We start from the raw sequence: 20,288 nt of genomic DNA on the forward strand, positions 1-20,288 counted from the left end.
CCAAACTGTGTGGCTTAACCACACGGGGGCCTCCTTGAAGGACCCACGAAGCTGGGGAGTTTACTGCACCAGAAATATAAGAACATATGTTTGGTGAAAGCTCCCATCATCATTAAAAGTACCCAATAACATCTCCATAATGTGGCCTTTCATTTCCTGCCAGCATGGACACACTTGTCTGTAAGTTATTAACCTTTAACGGAAAACAAAATATTAAACCCAGGAGAGCAATAGCAAGTTGCCTCATTCCTAATATATTCCTACTTTGTATTATGACCTTCCCGTCTATTAAACTCAAAATGCTTTATTTATGGCTTCATTCATTTGAACTGTATTGAGGCACTGCCACCTAAAGTAAACTACAGAATATTTACCAGCATTTAGTGGCTTCCTTAGAAATGCGAAGTCCTACTAGGACTACACAGATGAAACAATGGAACTAGAGTCAGAACTTCTAGAAGACAGAAGAACTGAAGAGAGAAATACAAAAACCAGACCTAAGGTCTCAGTCCTTTTACAGAGAGGAGGGAGCTTGGGGGCTATCAGTTCAGTATAGTTTCAAGTGCACAAAGTAATCAGTGAGCTTGGCAGAGTGGAGTTGACAAAGGAAGACAGTGACTCGGTCCTCAAGACCCCACAGCCTGGCACGTGTGATTCTATTCAGCATGGCTCTGTGCTCCCATCATCTGATGCTCCTCTGGGGCAGGAACTCACCAGGAATGGCCTCTGTACCATGCTCACTCCACCTAACACTTAACACAGTAATTCCACAGAGTTCAGTGAACTGCATTGCTCGTTGACACACTTTTATCCTGACATTCTAGAAATCTCAGGGACCTTCTGAAGCTGAGTTGAGTCCTGTGGGCAAGGACTATTTGACAACAGGTGGCAATGACACAGTCTGTTAGTTCTAAGAGCCTGGGAGCTGCCAGCTGTTTGCTGGAGAGCTGTTTCTCAGAGCAGCATGCCATGACCTTGTAGGACCAGCCAAGTGGGGCTTCAGCCCTGCCCAGAGGCCCAGTCAGCCAATGGGGAAGCACAATGACAGGCCATGAGATGCTCCAAGTAGGTAACCACCCTGCCTCTTCCGGAATGAAGAAGGTTTATGTTTGAACAAGGTTCTCCTCTCATGAAAGTTCATGACCACAAGTAGTTCAATACTGGAAATTTTAAAAACCACTAGGATTTTAGATTCTCCTTAATGTCATGTAAATTAAAGTACATATTTTAAAATCATATAGTTTCCACTGTTCTTCATCTCTTGGTTTATAACCACAATGCATTGCCCATATTCTAAGCATTTAATTTTATAACATTGATAAAAGGTTGTAATTAATGACAGTATCTGTTCATACATATTTTAGGGAAAAAACTAGAAGGGGGAACATGGTTCATTCTTCAGTAACTTTTGGCCACACAGAGGTTCTAGGACCAAGTTCTGCTGCTACGAAATACAGATACTTAAGCAAAGAACAAACTTTTTCACCTGGTGATTGGTACAGATACTTATGTTCTCTGTGGTGCCACCTAGTGGTTCAATCATCTAAACTGCATCTTTTTTTCCCCCAGTTTACAGACTTTTTATTGAAAACTTTACATTGAATAGCCCCAAAGAGAGAGAAAAAAAAAGACTGACCTAAACAGGAAATCTGTTTCATTTATATCCGGTATTCCTGTGTAGATACAAACATTGAACTGCTTTTTCCATATTTTGTTTTTACCACCATCACTTTACATACCACCAATGACAACAAGTAACCTATCTGCAACAAAACTGCAGATTTTTCACACAGTGTTCTTACCATTGGCTTGAATTCAAAATTTTGAACTATCTCCACAGAAGCTGAGAAGTATAATACTTTACGATTTTATTAAATGTTTGTAAGCATCCTACAGGCTTGCTTGCTAATCCTTGTCTTTGGCAAGTCCCTTTTGACTAGAGATTTTTAGCACTAGCAAAGGGAATGAAGGCAGCAAAGATACTAATACATGCGTTTGGTCTTCCTTTTATGGTTTCTTGTTTTATCTTTTCTTGATGGACAAAAGTGTTTTAGAAGTGAGAAATTTATATTGAAGGGTAATTTTTTTTTAAACAAATGATGCTGGTTCAATTGATTTAAATAAATTTTTTTTCTAAAATTTTGGTTATGTTGGGCATCATTTTGATATTACTTTTCTCAACATTAGGGTATCTGAAGTAACAGAGACCTGAAGCTATAAGTTTTTCTGTATAAAAACTAGACTAGAAATAAACTGCATCTTTTAAAAAAATTTTTTTATTTTTATTGCAATATAGTTGCTTTACAGCGTTGTGTTAGTTTCTGCTGTACGGCAAAGTGAATGAGCTATTCGTATACATATATCCCCTCTTTTTTGGATTTCTTTCCCATTTAGGTCACCACAGAGCATTGAGTTCCCTGTGCTAATACAGTAGGTTCTCATTAGTTATCTATTTTATACATAGTAGTGTATGTATAGTAGTGTCAATCCCAATCTCCCAATTCATCCCACCCTCACTTCTCCCCTTGGTATCCATATGTTTGTTCTATAAACAGACTATCTGAAGGCATTATCATCAGGCTGGTGAAAGCTATACACATGGTTGCAAATCCTTTTGCTTTGCATAATTTACCTTCATACCATCTCAATACAGTCTCGGAACACATGTCTCCTCTCTGGGACATTTAAGTTAGAAATGAAAAAGAATATTTGCCAAACTTCAGGTTTCTTGACAGGGTGAGAGAAGAATGTAGTTGGTATCCAAATAACTGATTGATGGTCAATAGAAATGAAAAGGGCTCAGTCCTTCCAGGTGAGTCCATCCTGTGCACTGTCACTACACAGTGGCGACAATGCCATCATGAGCATAGACAGTAAAAGAAACACTACTGGGAGTCTGGGTTTAGAAATTGTTACAAAACAGTAATAAAGACTCGATTTGGAAATATATCCTTGACTCCATATTTATTGAACCATATTTTCAAACTGGAATAAAGGTTACAGTTAACTATCCCAGTTATCAGTAGAAACTTAGAAATTACAGGTCAACATACTGTTCTTGTAACTTGGATTTAGCCTATAAACTAAACCAATAGAAGTAGAGACTACTTGTTATTTGCCCACCAAAATCCATTCTCCCAATTTTCAGTAAGAACAGGGTTGCACGTGGGAAGAGAGTGCCAGACAAGAACCCATTTCACAGACCCCCCTGCAGCTGGCTGTAGCCCCAGAACTTAGTTCTCCCCAAGGGACTTGTGAACAGAGTAGGGAGTACCCTCCAGGCTTTGCAGTCACATGCTGGAAAAGATGGAGCACTCATTGTCAGCCTGCTTCCCTGAATGCCCGAGGGGCCAGAGCAGCCTACCAGCCTGAAATGTTCCTCGGAATTCCTAATAAGAAATTTCTATACTCTTCAAATCATTGAATTACTTGGATTTTCTTGTTACAGCAGCTTAGTGTTCCCTAACCAACAAATGGAGGCCTAAAATTATTTTAATAGTGGCTATTGGATCCAAAATTCATTTGTGTGTAGACTTTACAAATGGTTTTACTGGTGACAGTGGTTGCATTTAGCCTAAGAGCTTTCCAAAAAAAACATTAAATGGTAAATATGTGATGGGATGGAGGTGGAAGCAAATATTATGGTGGTAATCAGTTTGCAATTTATAAATGTATCAAGTCAACCCATTGTAAACCTTAAACTTACACAGTTATGTGTCAATTATATCTCAATAAAGCTGGAAAAAGAAAAAATACATACTCTAGCAATACAAAAGCAGTTAAAAATCAATTTTATTTTAGACAAAGTGGCACAGTTTCAGACTTAGTGCTAATCACTTATCAATTTTGATCAAGTCAAAGAACATACTGGAATCTAATGGACTAAATTAGTCTTCAGGACTACAAGGATGAATCCAGACAGCACATCTCTACAGTTACTCTGACTATTTATGAGATGGTAGCTCTTAGTTTCCATTATGGCCATTTGTTTTTTTGAAGTACTTTGACAAATAGCAACAGATCAAAACAATGACCAGAACTGGATGTGTAGCCAGAAAGTTTGGGATACATAAGTTAATTTCCCAAATTCAAAGATACTGTGACTTTTGGGTGAGCATAACATAGCTCACTTACTGTTCAGTACGTTTCTCAGAATTTAGTCAAATTGAGAAATCAAATGATTCAGACTTGCCGAGTTCTTCACCCCACAGGGTGCATCTAAAACTTAAAATGAAAAGCATACACAAAAATCATTACCCTTATCCACAACTACTCAGTAAGACTCTGCCACTTATTAATTACACCGAACTCTGCTGAGAGAGCTGGGTATAAACTCTTGTCACCATCTGCTCCATTCTCAGATGCATGGTAAACCTGAACCCGCTGTCTTATTATGAGTCACCATGGGAATTCAGTAAGATAGGACTTTAAATTCAAAGGCTGTCTTTGCAGATAGAGCAGATTAGCACACTCTTCAGTAAAAGTCCATGGCTTCTCCAAGCAACTGTTTGTAAAATTCTGCAATGGAAATATCCCAAAGATTCACTGTGACATGAGTAAATAAACAGCTTCCCAGTTGAGCCCACATACTCTCATGTCATGCAACAAGCCTGGCTGCACAGGGCAGGGCAAAAGCCCTCCTGGTACTGCAACAGAAGCTGGATGTAATGACTTTCTGTCTGTATGTACATGGACACTGTCTGCATGTACGCAGTCACTTCTTTTTTATTTCTTTGTCCCTGGGACTTCTTTTAGGCAAGTAAATTTGGTCTTTCTGTTTTTAGACTAAATGGAAAATGTTCTGAACTATGTTGTCTTACACCTACCAATCAGGATGGTAACTTTCCAAAGAATAAGTACATGGGACAATCCCTTTAAAACAACACCACACTTCACATATGGAACTAATGAAGGGCATGCAGAGGGAGCCCTAAGGATAACCTGGTGACCAAGACTCACTTTCTCCATCACCAGGGCCCTCTGCTGCCCAATCTTTCCAGGCAGCACAGAGGCATCCTTTAGGACTGTGCAGCCCTATAGATGTGTAAGGCACAGAAAACGGAGCAAAACTCAAATGACTCCAAGACACAACCTCTGGAATCCTTTGGTTTTAATAAATCTCAGACACTCTAGTTGTTTATCATTTGCCATTCTCTCTTAAAAACCAAAAGCATAAATGACCATAGACGTTGAAGACTTGTTAGTTGGATTCAAAAAACATTCTCTACTGGAACTACAAAAGCAAAAATGGTTTAATCCCATAAAAACTGTGTGTGTGATGACTTGTCCTGACCCAGCTTGTGCAAAGAACCCAATTGGAAAATGTCTTTTTTTGAAGTTCTCGGTTACTTCGGGACACGGAAAGGTGAAGCATTTCTTGCAGATCAGCTCACGTCCATGTGCTCCCAGGTAAGAAGGAGGAAGTGCCCTTGGGGTTTTCAGAAGCTGAAAATCTGGAGGCCAAAAAACTGGAATCAAGTACTGAATGTTTCAAAGCAGGGCCAGGGTTATGGTCTTCGGGCCACATGCTGGAGGGTCTTGTTTTTCCATCTGGACAACGGATACAGAAGAACTGTCTACTCTAGACTCTGTCTTTGTATCCTCAACCCTCTGAAATAAGAAAGAGTACAGAGTCTGGAAAAAAGGGAGAAATGGACCACGTTTTAATGACGTGCTTCTCTGATGAAGGTTCCAGCACTTGTATACACCTGAACTGGGTGATCTGTTGCTTTTTCCTGATCAAAGTCTGGGGTCTTAGGAAGAGTCAGTGCAGGAATACAGAGGAATGTGCTAGAATCATCCTTGAAAGTTCACTGTACAACTGAGTTTCATTTATTGCAGAACAAATATGACAAATATAATTTTAAAAACCTCATTTGCCATCTGGCACAGGTACTGGTTTTCTGTTTGCAGTGGATGCTGCTGTGGTGGGAGCTCAGGGGTTTCCATCCAGCCATGCGAGATGGGCTAGCAGATGTGACGTGACAGGCTTCCAGGCAGGGCTTCTCAAAAAAGCTCTCCACAAACCCCAGTTTTATTCTCTCACCAACACTGGATGATACCTCTCACCTCTTCCCACAGCCCTTCCCAGCACTGTGAGAATGTCTCTGCCAATTCCCAGGGTGAATCTTTGGTGTTAAATTTGATTTCAGGACCTAAAACAATGCCTGATCCAAAGAAGATGCTCATGTATATTTATTAAATGAGTGACTTTCTTTGATTACTGATTTAATCATTGTTTTGTGTCTTTATTTTCTCTTCGTGATTCTTCTCTTGTGCTTTTTTAAAAATATTTTTTCTAGTACTTCTGGGGAAATGGTGGATTTTTTTTCTTATTCATTTTTGAGAACACTTTTATCTTTGCTCTCAAACCTTTAGTAATCTCTATCATGTTCTAACTTTTTCATTGTCTCCTTTCAGTCTCCTAAATATATAATCATATCATTAGCAAACAACTTTAGAACTAATAACCCCAAGTTATGCCTCCTCTAAGTTCACGGTACTCAGTATTGGTTGATCTTAAAAATCAAAAAACTGTTACACAGGGCTATCTTGTTTTATTGCACTTTGCTTTCTTGTGCTTTGCCCATTGAAGGTTTGTGGCAACCCTGCATTGAGCAAGTCTATCGGTGTCATTTTTCCAACAGAATTTGCTTCCTTTGCATCTCTGTGTCACATTTTGGTAATTCTCGCAATATTTCAAACTTTTTCATCATTCTTACATTTGTTACAGTGATCTGTGATTAGTGATCTTTGATGTTACCACTACGAGCATTTTTTAGCAATAAAGTATTTCTTTTTTTTTTTTTTTTCCCTGGGTTGGCAGTTTATTTTAAAAAACACCCCGGTTATCTTATTTTCTTCCTTGTCCATCATTTTTTCTTAACAGAACAAGTTACAAAAAATTGGGGAGGGGGGGGTATATTATCTTTGCAGACTGACATATTTTCAGAGGACTCATGAATAATAATGAGGATTCAAAAGCTCCTAGGTTTACTCCTGAATCAAGCAAAGAGCAAAGGACAACATAAGAAGGAATTGTGTTTACAGCAATCTCGTCGTACAACATTGATTATGACGGTGCAGTGGTTACAATTATGTTCACGATAGGATATTCCTTGCTCAAACACCAGACATGCTAAAATCACCAGGCTGCTTACAAACTGGAGGAATCAGTGCAAACAGTCATCTGAAGAGCAAAAACTAGAATCGGGAAGGCTTTTCTGGCAGTGAGATTCTGACACCAGCAGCTTCCTTGTGTGGCCACCCTCACTTTGAGTCTTGATCTTTCTTTTCATCTAAGAGGGTGGAGCGGATCCCCAGCTTTTTCAGTTCTTCCACCAGGTCCCCATTCTGGTGCATCTGCAGAAGAATGTCACAGTCCCCCACGAACTCGCTGTTGAGGTACACTTGCGGGATGGTGGGCCAGTTGGAATAGGCTTTAATGCCTTGCCGGAGCTGGGGGTCGTCCAGCACGTTGTAGACTGCGTAGTCACGGATGCTGTGCAGCCGCAGGATCTGCACCACGGTGTTGCTGAAGCCGCACTGGGGCTGCTCCGGCGTCCCCTTTAGGAAGACCACCACCCTGTCCTTCTTCACCAGCATGTCCAGGTGCTCCGACGAGCCACTGCCGCCCGAGCTCGCCGCCCGCATGCCCAGGCCCCGCAGGCTGCCGCCCGCGCTGTGCCCCCAGCAGAGCAGAGCCGCTGCCGCCCGGCCCAGGGACCCGCTCATCCCCGCACGCTGGCCGGAGCTCTCGATGGCCAGGGCCCTGGGCTAGCCAGCCGAAGCCTTCCCCCAATAAACTATTTCTTAACTAAGGTATGTATATTGTTTTTTCAGACACAATGCTATTGCACACATCATAGACTACAGTATAATATAAACGTAACTTTCCACACACTGGGAAACAAAAGAATATTCATGTGACTCACTTTATTGTGATATCTGTTTTATCACGGTGGTCTGGAATTGAACACACAATATCTTCTTGGTGTGCCTGTAAAAGCAGAAAGCTGGGGTGCCTCTAGAGCAGGTGTTGGTGAACTTTCTTCTATGAAGAGCTAGGGAGAAAATATTTCAGGCTTTATGGAACAGAGTCTCACACATTCTTCTTTTGTTTCTTGGGATTTGCTGTTGCTGTCATTGTTGCTGGTTTCTTACAATACTTTAAAAGTGTACAGATTTTTCTTAGTTAACCAGCAATTTTTAAGAAAGAAAAGCAGGTCTTGGTCCCATCTGGCCCATGGGCTGTAAATTACTGAACCTTGACCAGTTTCATGCCCAGATCTGATGCTCTTGCTTTAAGGCCCACACTCATTCCAGAAGGTGTCCGTCTCAAGGTCCCCTGCAGAACGGGGACAGCAGTTGATCTCAGTGATTACAAGCATTTCCTTCTTGGTCTCAAAGCTGTGATGTTTACACAGCTGCACCTCCTCCTTCAATGTGAAACCACCTTACACCCTGTCAAGGAGTCTCCAGAGGGAGAGATCAAGATGGCAGAGTAGGAGGACATGGATCTCACCTCCCCCAAAAACACCTTAAAAATGGATCTACACGTGGAACAGTTCTCACTGAAAACTAACAGGAGACGGGCAGAAAGACTCCATTGCGACCAAGACTGTAAGAAAGACCCACACGGAATCAAGTAGGAAGGGAGGAGAAGTGATCAGGTCAGAACCTGTGCCTCTGGGAAGGGCTCAGAGGAAAGGGGGATTACATGGGCGGAGATCCTCCCTGAGGAGTGAGGGGTTTGAACCACATATTGGGCCCCAGCCTGGGGGCCCAACACCTGGAAGATGAGTCCCCTAGCTGGTTTGAAAACCAGTAAAACTAACAGGAGGGCTGAGAAAACCTAGACTCCACTCATGAGGCATGCGCAGATGCTTGCTTGCTCCCAAAACAAGACAGAGGAAGCAGACTGAAACTGTCTGGGACTTTGTCTAGCTTCCCGTGACTGCTCCAGTGCACCCTGGCCCAGGCTGAGCACCCGCTGAGCACTTCTGGCTCCAATGCAGCTCCACACTAGGGTGGAGGCTGCTCCTGCCAAGGAAGGTGCACAGTTGGAGGGACGGAGTGGGATCAGACCCAGCACTGCATTTGAAAGGGGCGAGAGTGGCTATTACTGGCATTTGCAGAGACTTAGCTCTGACTGGTGCCAGGACCACCCAGTGTGCATGCTGGCCCATACCTGGTGCACACTCCAGACCCTCTTGCTCCAGTGCTACTCCACTCTGGGGTGTAGGTGCCATTGCTGGGAGAGGGCAGAGCACACATTTACAGGGAATGGAATCAGCTCAGACCCAACACTCAGGGCTTCTGCTCCAGCAACTTGGGAGCAGAAGTTGCTGACCCACCCCACATAGGGCAGTGACAGCCACTGAACAAAGGAGAAGCTCAGCTCACATCTGGCACTGGCTCTGGCTGCTTCATCTCCAGCCCCACCTCCCACCATGGTGATAGCTGCTAGCACACGCTCAAATCCGGCTCTCCCATCAAAGCTACTCAACACAAACTGCATAGGGACATTCCCACACAAGGACACCCCTTCAAGACTGGAATAGGTGACCATTTCACCTAATTTCATAAAGACAGAGAAAGTTAAACAAAATGAGAAGACAGAGGAAATTGTTACAAATGAAAGAACAAGTGGGAAAGAAACCTGAAAGAAAGAAAAAAATAAACAACTACTGAAACAGAGATAATTTACCAGATGAAGAGTTCACAGCGTTAGTAATAAGAATGCTAACTGAACTTGAGAAAAGAATAGATGAACACGTGAGAAGTTTAACAAGGAACTAAAAAATATAAAAAGAACCAGTCAGAACTGAAGAATACAGTAAATGAAATGAATGACACACTGGAAGGAATTAACAGCAGTCAAACAGAAGAACACATAAGTGCTCTGGAAGATAGAATAATGGAGATCACCCAGTCAGAATAGCAAAAAAAAAAAAAAAAAAAAAAAAAAATTAAAAAAATGAGAACAGTTTAAGGGATGTCTTGGACAACACCAAGCACACTAACATTTGCATTATAGGGGTTCCAGAAGGAGAAGACAAAGAGAAAACAGTTGAAAATGCATTTGATAAAATTATGGTTGTAAAATTCCTAAACCTGAAGAAAGAAACAGATAGCCAAAGCAGGATGCACAGAGGGTCCCAAACGAGATGAACCAAATGAGACCCACACCAAGACATATCGTAATTAAAATGGCAAAAGTTAAAGAAATAGAGAGAACTCTAAAAGCAAAAAGAGAAAAACAAAGAGTCACATACAAAGGAAGGGAATCCCCCATAAGTCTATCAGCTGATTTTTCTGCAGAAACTTTGCAGGCCAGAAGAAAGTGGCATGATTTATGTAAAGTGGTGAAAGGGAAATACCTACAACTGAGAATACCCTACAGCAAGACTGTCATTTAGAATTGGAGGAGAGATAAAGAACTTCTCAGATAAGCCAAAAACTAAGAGTTCATCAACACTAAATGGACACTGGGGCTTCCCTGGTGGCGCAGTGGTTAAGAATCTGTCTGCCAATGCAGGGGACATGGGTTCCAGCCCTGGTCTTGGAATTAATAGATAACTACAGGACATTCCATCCAAAAACAGCAGAATAACATTCTATTCAAGTGCACATGGAATGTCCTCCATGTAGATCACATGCTAGGCCACAGAACAAGTCTCAACAAATTTAAGAGGATAAAAATTATATCACGCTTTTTTTCTGAACACAATGGTATGAACTAGAAGTCAATCATAAACAAAAATGGAAAAAAAATACAAACACATGGAAACTAAACAACACACTACTAAAAACACACACAAAAAACAAGAAAAACCAATGGGTCAATGAAGAAATCAAAGATGAAATCAGAAAATACCTCAAGACAAATGAAAATAAAAACACAACTTTCTAAATCCTTGGGATGCAGCAAAAGCAGTTCTAAGAGGGAAGTTAATATTGATACACGACTACTTTTAAGAAACAAGAAAAAATCAAATAAACAACCTAACCTACCACTTAAATAAAATATAAAAAGAAGAAGAAACAAAGCTCAAAGTCAGCAGGAGAAAGAAAAAATAAAAATCAGAGAGAAAAATAAAATACACACCAAAAAAAAAAAAAAAAATAGAAAAGATCAATGAAGCCCAGAGCTAGCTTTTTGAAAAGATAAACAAAATCTATAAGCCTGTAACCAGGCTCGCCAAGGAGAAAAGTGAGAGGACCCAAATAAAGAAAATAAGAAATGAAAATGGAGAAATAACAACTGATACCACAGAAATACAAAGAATCATAAGAGAATACTATGAACAGTTATATGCCAACAAACTGGACAACCTAGTAGAAATGGATAAATTTCTAGAAACATACAATCTTCCAAGGCTGGATTAGGAAGAAATAGACAATCTGAACAGACCAATCACCAGTACTGAAATTGAATTAGTAATCCAAAAAATTCCAGTAAATAAAAGTCCATGAACAGACAACTTCACAAGGTTTTCTACCAAACACATAAATGAGAGCTAATATCTATCCTTCTCAAACTATTCCAAAAAACTGAAGAGAAGGGAACATTCCCAAATTCATTTTACAACCACCATTACCCTGATATCAAAACCAGACAAAGACACTGTAAAAAAGAAAACTACAGGCAAATAACTCTGATGGATATAGATTCAAAAATCATCACCAAAATATAAGCAAACTGAATCTGACAATATATAAAAAAGATCATACATCATGATCAAGTGTGATTTATACAAGGGATGCAAATCAATCAATGTGATATACGATACTAACAAAAGGAAGGATGATCATCTCAATAGATGCAGAAAAAGCATTTGACAAAACTGAACAACGATTACGATAAAAAACTCTCATCGAAGTTGGTAAGAAGGAACAAATCCCTACATGATTAAGGCCATTTCTGAAAACTGACAGCTAACATACTCAGTGCTGAAAAGCTGAAAGCTTTCCCTCTAAAATCATGAAAAAGACAGAGCTCCCCACTCTGGACACATCTATTTAACACAGTATAGGAAGTCCTACTTAGAGCAATCTGACAAGAAAAAGAATGAAAAGTCATCCATATTGGAAAGGAAGAAATAAAACTGTCACTATTGGCAAATGATGTAATATTATATAGAGAGAAACATAAAGGCTCCACCAAAAAAAGTATTAGAACTGATAAATGAATTCAGTAAAGTTTTAGGATACAAGATTAATAAACAGAAATCTGCAGCATTTCTATACACTAACAATGAACTATCAAAAAGAGGTAAGTAACACAATCCCATTTAAAATCACATCTAAAAGAATAACGTATTTAGGAATAAACTTAACCAAGGAGGTGAAAGACCTATACTCTGAAAACTATAAGACACTGATGAAGGAAACTGAAGATGATACAAAGGAACAGAAAGATATCCTGTGTTCATGGATTGGAAGAATTAATATTGTTAAAATATTTGTACTGTCCAAAGCAATCTACAGACTTAATGTAATCCCTATCAAAATACCCGTGACATTTTTCACAGAACTAGAATAAACAATCCTAAAATTTATTTGGAACCACATGACCATGAGTAGCCAAAGCAATGTTGAGAAAAAAAAACAGAGCTGGAGGTATCACACTCTCAGACTTCAGACTGTACTACAAAGCTACAGAAATGAAAACAGCATGTTACTGGCACAAAAAGAGACACAGAGATCAATGGGTTCTCCCCAGAAATAAATCCAGGCACTTATGATCAATTAATCTACAACAAAAGAGACAAGAATATATAATGGAGAAAAGACAGTCTCTTCAATAAGTGGCACTGGGAAGACTGGACAGCTAGATGTAAAAGAATGAAATTAAATATCCCACAACATTTACAAAAATAAACTCAAAATGGATTAAAGACCTACATGTTTAAGAACAGAAACCATAAAACTCCAAGAAGAAAACATAGGCAGAACATTCTTTGACATAAATCTTAGCAATAGTTTTTGGATCTCTCTCCTAAGGCAAAGGAAATACAAGCAAAAATAAACAAATGGGACCTAATTAAACTTAAAAGTTTCGAACAGCAAAGGAAACCATTAACAAAATGGAAAGACAACCTATGGAATGGGAGAAAATACTTGTAAATGATGTGACATATAAGGAGTTAATATCCAAAACATATAAATAGCTCATACAATTCAGTATCAAAAAAAATTGAACCCAATCAAAAAATGGGCAGAAGACCTGAGTAGTCCGTTTTTTCAAAGAGGACATGCAGATGGCTAACAGGCACATGAAAAGATGCTCATCATGGATAATCATCAAAACCACAATGAGAGGGGGTCTGGGCAAGATGGCAGAAGAGTAAGACGTGGAGATCACCTTCCTTCCCACAGATACATTAGAAATACATCTACATGTGGAACTGCTCCTACAGAACACCCACTGAAAGCTGGCAGAAGACGTCAGACCTCCCAAAAGGCAAGAAACTCCCCACGTACTTGGGTAGGGCAAAAGAAAAAAGAAATAACAGAGACAAAAGAATAGGGATGGGACCTGCACCAGTGGGAGGGAGCTGTGAAGGAGGAAATGTTTCCACACACTAGGAAGCCCCTTCATGGGCTGAGGCTGTGGGGGGCAGAGGGGGGAAGCTTCGGAGCCACGGAGGAGAGCGCAGCAACAGGGGTGCGGAGGGCAAAGCGGAGGGATTCCCGCACAGAGGATCGGTGCCGACCAGCACTCACCAGCCCGAGAGGCTTATCTGCTCACCCGCTGGGGCAGGCGGGGGCTGGGAGCTGAGGCTCGGGGCTTCAGTCGGATTGCAGGGAGAGGACTGGGGTTGGCTGCATGAACACAGCCTGAAGGGGTTAGCGCACCACAGCTAGCCAGGAGGGAGTCCGGGAAAAAGTCTGCAGCTGCCAAAGAGGCAAGAGACTTTTTCTTGCCTCTTTGTTTTGCGGTGCGGAAGGAGAGGGGATTCAGAGCGCCGCCTAAACAAGCTCCAGAGATGGGTGCAAGCTATCAGCACGGACCCCAGAGATGTGCATGAGACGCTAAGGCTGCTGCTGCCACCACCAAGAAGTCTGGGTGTGAGCACAGGTCACTATCCACACTGCCCCTCCCGGGAGCCTGTGCAGCCTGCCACTGCCAGGCTCCTGTGATCCAGGGACAACTTTCCCGGGAGAACGAATGGCGCACCTCAGGCTGCTGCAACGTCACGTCGGCCTCTGCCGCCGCAGGCTTGCCCTGTATCCGTACCCTTCCCTCCCCCAGGCCTGAGTGAGCCAGAGCCCCCGAATCAGCTGCTCCTTTAACCCCGTCCTGTGTGAGCGAAGAACAGACGCCCTCAGGCGACCTACACGCAGAGGCGGGTACAAATCCAAAGCTGAGCCCTGGGAGCTGTGCGAACAAAGAAGAGAAAGGGAAATTTCTCCCAGCAGCCTCAGAAGGAGCGGATTAAAGCTCCACAAACAACTTGATGTACCTGCATCTGTTGAATACCTGAATAGACAACGAATCATCCCAAATTCAGGAGGTGGACTTTGGGAGCAGGATATATTAATTTTTCCCCTTTTCCTTTTTTTGTGAGTGTATATGTGTATGCTGCTGGGTGAGATTTTGTCTGTATAGCTTTGCTTTCACCATTTGTCCTAGGGTTCGGTCCATCTGTTTTTGTATTTTTTTTTTTTATTTTACTTAAAACCTTTTTTTCTTAATAAATTTTTTCTTAATAATTTTGTCCGCACTTTTTATTTTAAAAAATTAAAAAATTTTTCTTAAAAATTCTTTTCTTATTTTTTATTTTAAAAAAATTTAAAAAAAAATTTCTTAATATATTTTTTCTTAATAATTTTTTCTTACTTTTTATTATAAAAAATTAATAAATTTATTTTAAAAAATTAAAAAAAAATTTTTCTTAATATTTTCTTAATAATTTTTTTCTTATTTTTTTATTATAATAGCTTTATTTTATTTTATTTTATCCTCTTTCTATTTTTTCTCCCTTTTATTCTGAGCCGTGTGGATGAAAGGCTCTTGGTGCTCCAGCCAGGCATCAGGGCTGTGCCTCTGAGGTGGGAGAGCCAACTTCAGGACACTGGTCCACAAGAGACCTCCCAGCTCCACAATACCAAATACTCCCAATACTCCCAGCTTGTAATACCAAATGGCAAAAATCTCTCAGAGATCTCCATCTCAACATTAAGACCCAGCTTCACTCAACGACCAGCAAGCTACAGTGCTGGTCACCCTATGCTAAACAACTAGCAAGACAGGAACACAGCCCCATCCATTAGCAGAGAAGCTGCCTAAAATCATAATAAGGCCACAGACACCCCAAAACACACCACCAGACGTGGACATGCCCACCAGAAAGACAAGATCCAGCCTCATCCACCAGAACACAGGCACTAGTTCCCTCCACCAGGAAGCCTACACAACCCACTGAACCAACCTTAGCCACTGGGGACAGATACCAAAAACAACAGGAGCAACGAACCTGCAGCCTGCGAAAAGGAGACCCCAAACACAGTAAGATAAGCAAAATGAGAAGACAGAAAAACACACAGCAGAGGAAGGAGCAAGGTAAAAACACACCAGACCTAACAAATGAAGAGGAAATAGGCGGTCTACCTGAAAAAGAATTCAGAATAATGATAGTAAAGATGATCCAAAATCTTGGAAATAGAATAGACAAAATGCAAGAAACATTTAACAAGGATGTAGAAGAACTAAAGAGGAACCAAGCAATGATGAAAAACACAATTAATAAAATTAAAAATACTCTAGAAGGGATCAATAGCAGAATAACTGAGGCAGAAGAACGGATAAGTGACCTGGAAGATAAAATAGTGGAAATAACTACTGCAGAGCAGGATAAAGAAAAAAGAATGAAAAGAACTGAGGACAGTCTCAGAGACCTCTGGGATAACATTAAACGCACCAACATTCGGATTATAGGGGTCCCAGAAGAAGAAGAGAAAAAGAAAGGGACTGAGAAAATATTTGAAGAGATTACAGTTGAAAACTTCCCTAATATGGGAAAGGAAATTGTTAATCAAGTCCTGGAAGCACAGAGAGTCCCATACAAGATAAATCCAAGGAGAAACACGCCAAGACACATATTAATCAAACTATCAAAAATTAAATATAAAGAAAACATATTAAAAGCAGCAAGGGAAAAACAACAAATAACACACAAGGGAATCCCCATAAGGTCAACAGCTGATCTTTCAGCAGAAACTCTGCAAGCCAGAAGGGAGTGGCAGGATATACTTAAAGTGATGAACGAGAAAAACCTACAACCAAGATTACTCTACCCAGCAATAATCTCATTCAGATTTGATGGAGAAATTAAAAGCTTTACAGACAAGCAAAAGCTGAGAGAGTTCAGCACCACCAAACCAGCTTTACAGCAAATGCTAAAGGAACTTCTCTAGGCAAGAAACACAAGAGAAGGAAAACACCTACAATAACAAACTCAAAACATTTAAGAAAATGGGAATAGGAACATACATATCGATAATTACCTTAAATGTAAATGGATTAAATGCTCTCACCAAAAGACACAGACTGCCTGAATGGATACAAAAACCAGACCCATATATATGCTGTCTACAAGAGACCCACTTCAGACCTAGGGACACATACAGACTGAAAGTGAGGGGATGGAAAAAGATATTCCATGCAAATGGAAATCAAAAGAAAGCTGGAGTAGCAATTCTCATATCAGACAAAATAGACTTTAAAATAAAGACTATTACAAGAGACAGAGGACACTATATAATGATCAAGGGATCGATCCAAGAAGAAGGTATTACAATTGTAAATATTTATGCACCCAACATAGGAGCACCTCAATACATAAGGCAAATACTAACAGCCATAAAAGGGGAAATCGACAGCAACACAATCATAGTAGGGGACTTTAACACCCCACTTTCACCAACGGACAGATCATCCAAAATGAAAATAAATAAGGAAACACAAGCTTTAAATGATACATTAAACAAGATGGACTTAATTGATATTTATAGGACATTCCACCCAAAAACAACAGAATAAACATTTTTCTCAAGTGCTCATGGAACATTCTCCAGGATAGATCATATCTTGGGTCACAAATCAAGCCTTGGTAAATTTAAGAAAATTGAAATCGTATCAAGTATCTTTTCCGACCACAATGCTATGAGACTAGATATCAATTACAGGAAAAGGTCTGTAAAAAATACAAACACGTGGAGGTTACACAATACACTACTTAATAAAGAAGTGATCACTGAAGAAATCAAAGGGGAAATCAAAAAATACCTAGAAACAAATGAAAATGGGGACACGATGACCCGAAAGCTATGGGATGCAGCAAAAGCAGTTCTAAGAGGGAAGTTTATAGCAATACAAGCCTACATCAAGAAACAGGAAACATCTCGAATAAACAACCTAATGTTGCACCTAAAACAATTAGAGAAAGAAGAACAAAAAAACCCCAAAGCTAGCAGAAGGAAAGAAATCATAAAGATCAGATCAGAAATAAATGAAAAAGACATTAACCAAGATGGCGGAGTAGAAGGACATGCTCCCACTCCCTCTTCCGAGAACACCAGAATCACAACTGGCTGCTGGACAGTCATCGACAGGAAGACACTAGAATTCACCAAAGAGGATACCCCACGTCCAAGGACAGAGGAGAAGCCACAGTGAGACGGTAGGAGGGGCGCAATCAGAGTAAAATCAAATCCCATAACTGCTGGGTGGGTGACTCACAGACTGGCGAACACTTATACCACAGAAGTCCACCCACTGGAGTGAAGGTTCTGAGCCTCACATCAGGCTTTCCAACCTGGGGGTCCGGCAACGGGAGGAGGAATTCCTAGAGAATCAGGCTTGGAAGCCTAGTGGGAATTGATTGCAGGACTTTGACAGGACTGGGGGAAACAGAGACCCCACTCTTGGAGGGCACACACAAAGTAGTGTGTGCATCGGGACCCAGGGGAAGGAGCAATGACCCTGGGGCAGACTGAACCAGACCTACCTGCTGGTGTTGTGGGGTCTCCTGCAGAGGCGGGGGGTGGCTCTGTTTCACCGTGGGGACAAGGACACTGGCAGCGGAGGTTCTGGGAAGTGCTCCTTGGCGTGAGCCCTCCCAGAGTCTGCCATTAGCCCCACCAAAGAGCCCAGGTAGGGTCCAGTGTTGGGTTGCCTCAGGCAAAACAATCAACAGGGAGGGAACCCAGCCCCACCCATCAACAGTCAAGTGGATTAAAGTTTTACAGAGCTCTGACCGCCACAGCAACAGTCAGCTCTACCCACCACCAGAGCCTCCCATCAAGCCTCTTAGATAGCCTCAACCACCAGAGGGCAGACAGCAGAAGCAAGAAAAACTACAATCCTGCATCCTGGGGAACAAAAACCACATTTACAGAAAGACAGACAAGATGAAAAGGCAGAGGGCTATATACCAGATGAAGGAACAAGAAAAAACCCCAGAAAAACAACTAAATGAAGTGGAGATAGGCAACCTTCCAGAAAAAGAATTAAGAATAATGATAGTGAAGATGATCCAGTACCTCGGAATAAGAATGGAGGCAAAGATTGAGAAGATGCAAGAAATGATTAACAAAGACCTAGAAGAATTAAAGAACAAACAAACAGATGACCAAAACAATAACTGAAATGAAAACTACACTAGAAGGAATCAATAGCAGAATAACTGAGGCAGAAGAACAGATAAGTGACCGGGAAGACAGAATGGTGGAATTCACTGCTGCGGAACAGACTAAAGAAAAAAGAATGAAAAGAAATGAAGACAGCCTAAGAGACCTCTGGGACAACATTAAACGCAATAACATTCGCATTATAGGGGTCCCAGAAGGAGAAGAGAGAGAGAAAGGACCAGAGAAAATATTTAAAGAGATTATAGTCGAAAACTTCCCTAACATGGGACAGGAAATAGCCACCCAAGTCCAGTAAGCGCAGAGAGTCCCATACAGGATAAACCCAAGGAGAAACACGCTGAGACACATAGTATTTAAACTGGCAAAAATTAAAGACGAAGAAAAATTATTGAAAGCAGCAAGGGAAAAATGACAAATAACATACAAGGGAACTCCCATAAGGTTAACAGCTGATTTCTCAGCAGAAACTCTACAAGCCAGAAGGGAGTGGCATGATATACTTAAAGTGATGAAAGGGAAGAACCTACAACCAAGATTACTCTACTCGGCAAGGATCTCATTTAGATTTGATGGAGAAATCAAAAGCTTTACAGACAAGCAAAAGCTAAGAGAATTCAGCACCACCAAACCAGCTCTACAACAAATGCTAAAGGCACTTCTCTAAGTGAGAAACACAAGAGAAGAAAAGGACCTACAAAAGCAAACCCAAAACAATTAAGAAAATGGTCATAGGAACATTACATATCGATAATTACCTTAAACGTGAATGGATTAAATGCTCCAACCAAAAGACACAGGCTTGCTGAATGGATACAAAAACAAGACCCATATATATGCTGTCTACAAGAGACCCACTTTAGACCTAGGGACACATACAGACTGAAAGTGAGGGGATGGAAAAAGATATTCCATGCAAATGGAAATCAAAAGAAAGCTGGAGTAGCTATACTCATATCAGATAAAATAGACTTTAAAATAAAGAATGTTACAAGAGACAAGGAAGGACACTACATAATGATCAAGGGATCAATCCAAGAAGAAGATATAACCATTATAAATATATATGCACCCAACATAGGAGCACCTCAATACATAAGGCAACCGCTAACAGCTATAAAAGAGGAAATTGACAGTAACACAATCATAGTGGGGGACTTTAACACCTCACTTACACCAATGGACAGATCATCCAAACACAAAATTAATAAGGAAACAGAAGCTTTAAATGACACAATAGACCAGATAGATTTAATTGATATTTATAGGACATTCCATCCCAAAACAGATTACACGTTCTTCTCAAGTGCGCACGGAACATTCTCCAGGACAGATCACATCTTGGGTCACAAATCAAGCCTCAGTAAATTTAAGAAAATTGAAATCATATCAAGCATCTTTTCTGACCACAACGCTATGAGATTAGAAATGAATCACAGGGAAAAAAACGTAAAAAACACAAACACATGGAGGCTAAACAATACGTTACTAAGTAACCAAGAGATCACTGAAGAATTCACAGAGGAAATCAAAAAATACCTAGAGACAAATGACAATGAAAACACGATGACCCAAAACCTATGGGATGCAGCAAAAGCAGTTCTAAGAGGGAAGTTTATAGCTATACAAGC

At 40.7% G+C, this 20,288-nt stretch overlaps 2 protein-coding genes across 2 annotated transcripts in view; both read right to left on the reverse strand.

Annotated features, from left to right (window-relative positions):
* The window catches only part of GABRG3 (gamma-aminobutyric acid type A receptor subunit gamma3), a 581,910-nt gene that overhangs the window by 453,330 nt on the left and 108,292 nt on the right, over positions 1-20,288 (reverse strand). The window lies entirely within an intron of this gene.
* Positions 7,268-7,734, reverse strand: LOC132360349 (glutaredoxin-related protein 5, mitochondrial-like). The gene has a single exon (XM_059915410.1). It carries the CDS (start codon positions 7,732-7,734, stop codon positions 7,270-7,272), a length of 465 nt encoding a protein of 154 aa, XP_059771393.1. The 3' UTR covers positions 7,268-7,269.

Source organism: Balaenoptera ricei, chromosome 2 (assembly GCF_028023285.1).
Source record: "Balaenoptera ricei isolate mBalRic1 chromosome 2, mBalRic1.hap2, whole genome shotgun sequence".
Taxonomy (NCBI): domain Eukaryota; kingdom Metazoa; phylum Chordata; class Mammalia; order Artiodactyla; family Balaenopteridae; genus Balaenoptera; species Balaenoptera ricei.

Coding starts and splice junctions, on each gene's coding strand:
- LOC132360349 (XM_059915410.1), bottom strand. CDS start 7,734: ATGAGCGGGTCCCTGGGCCGGGCGGCAGCGGCTCTGCTCTGCTGGGGG.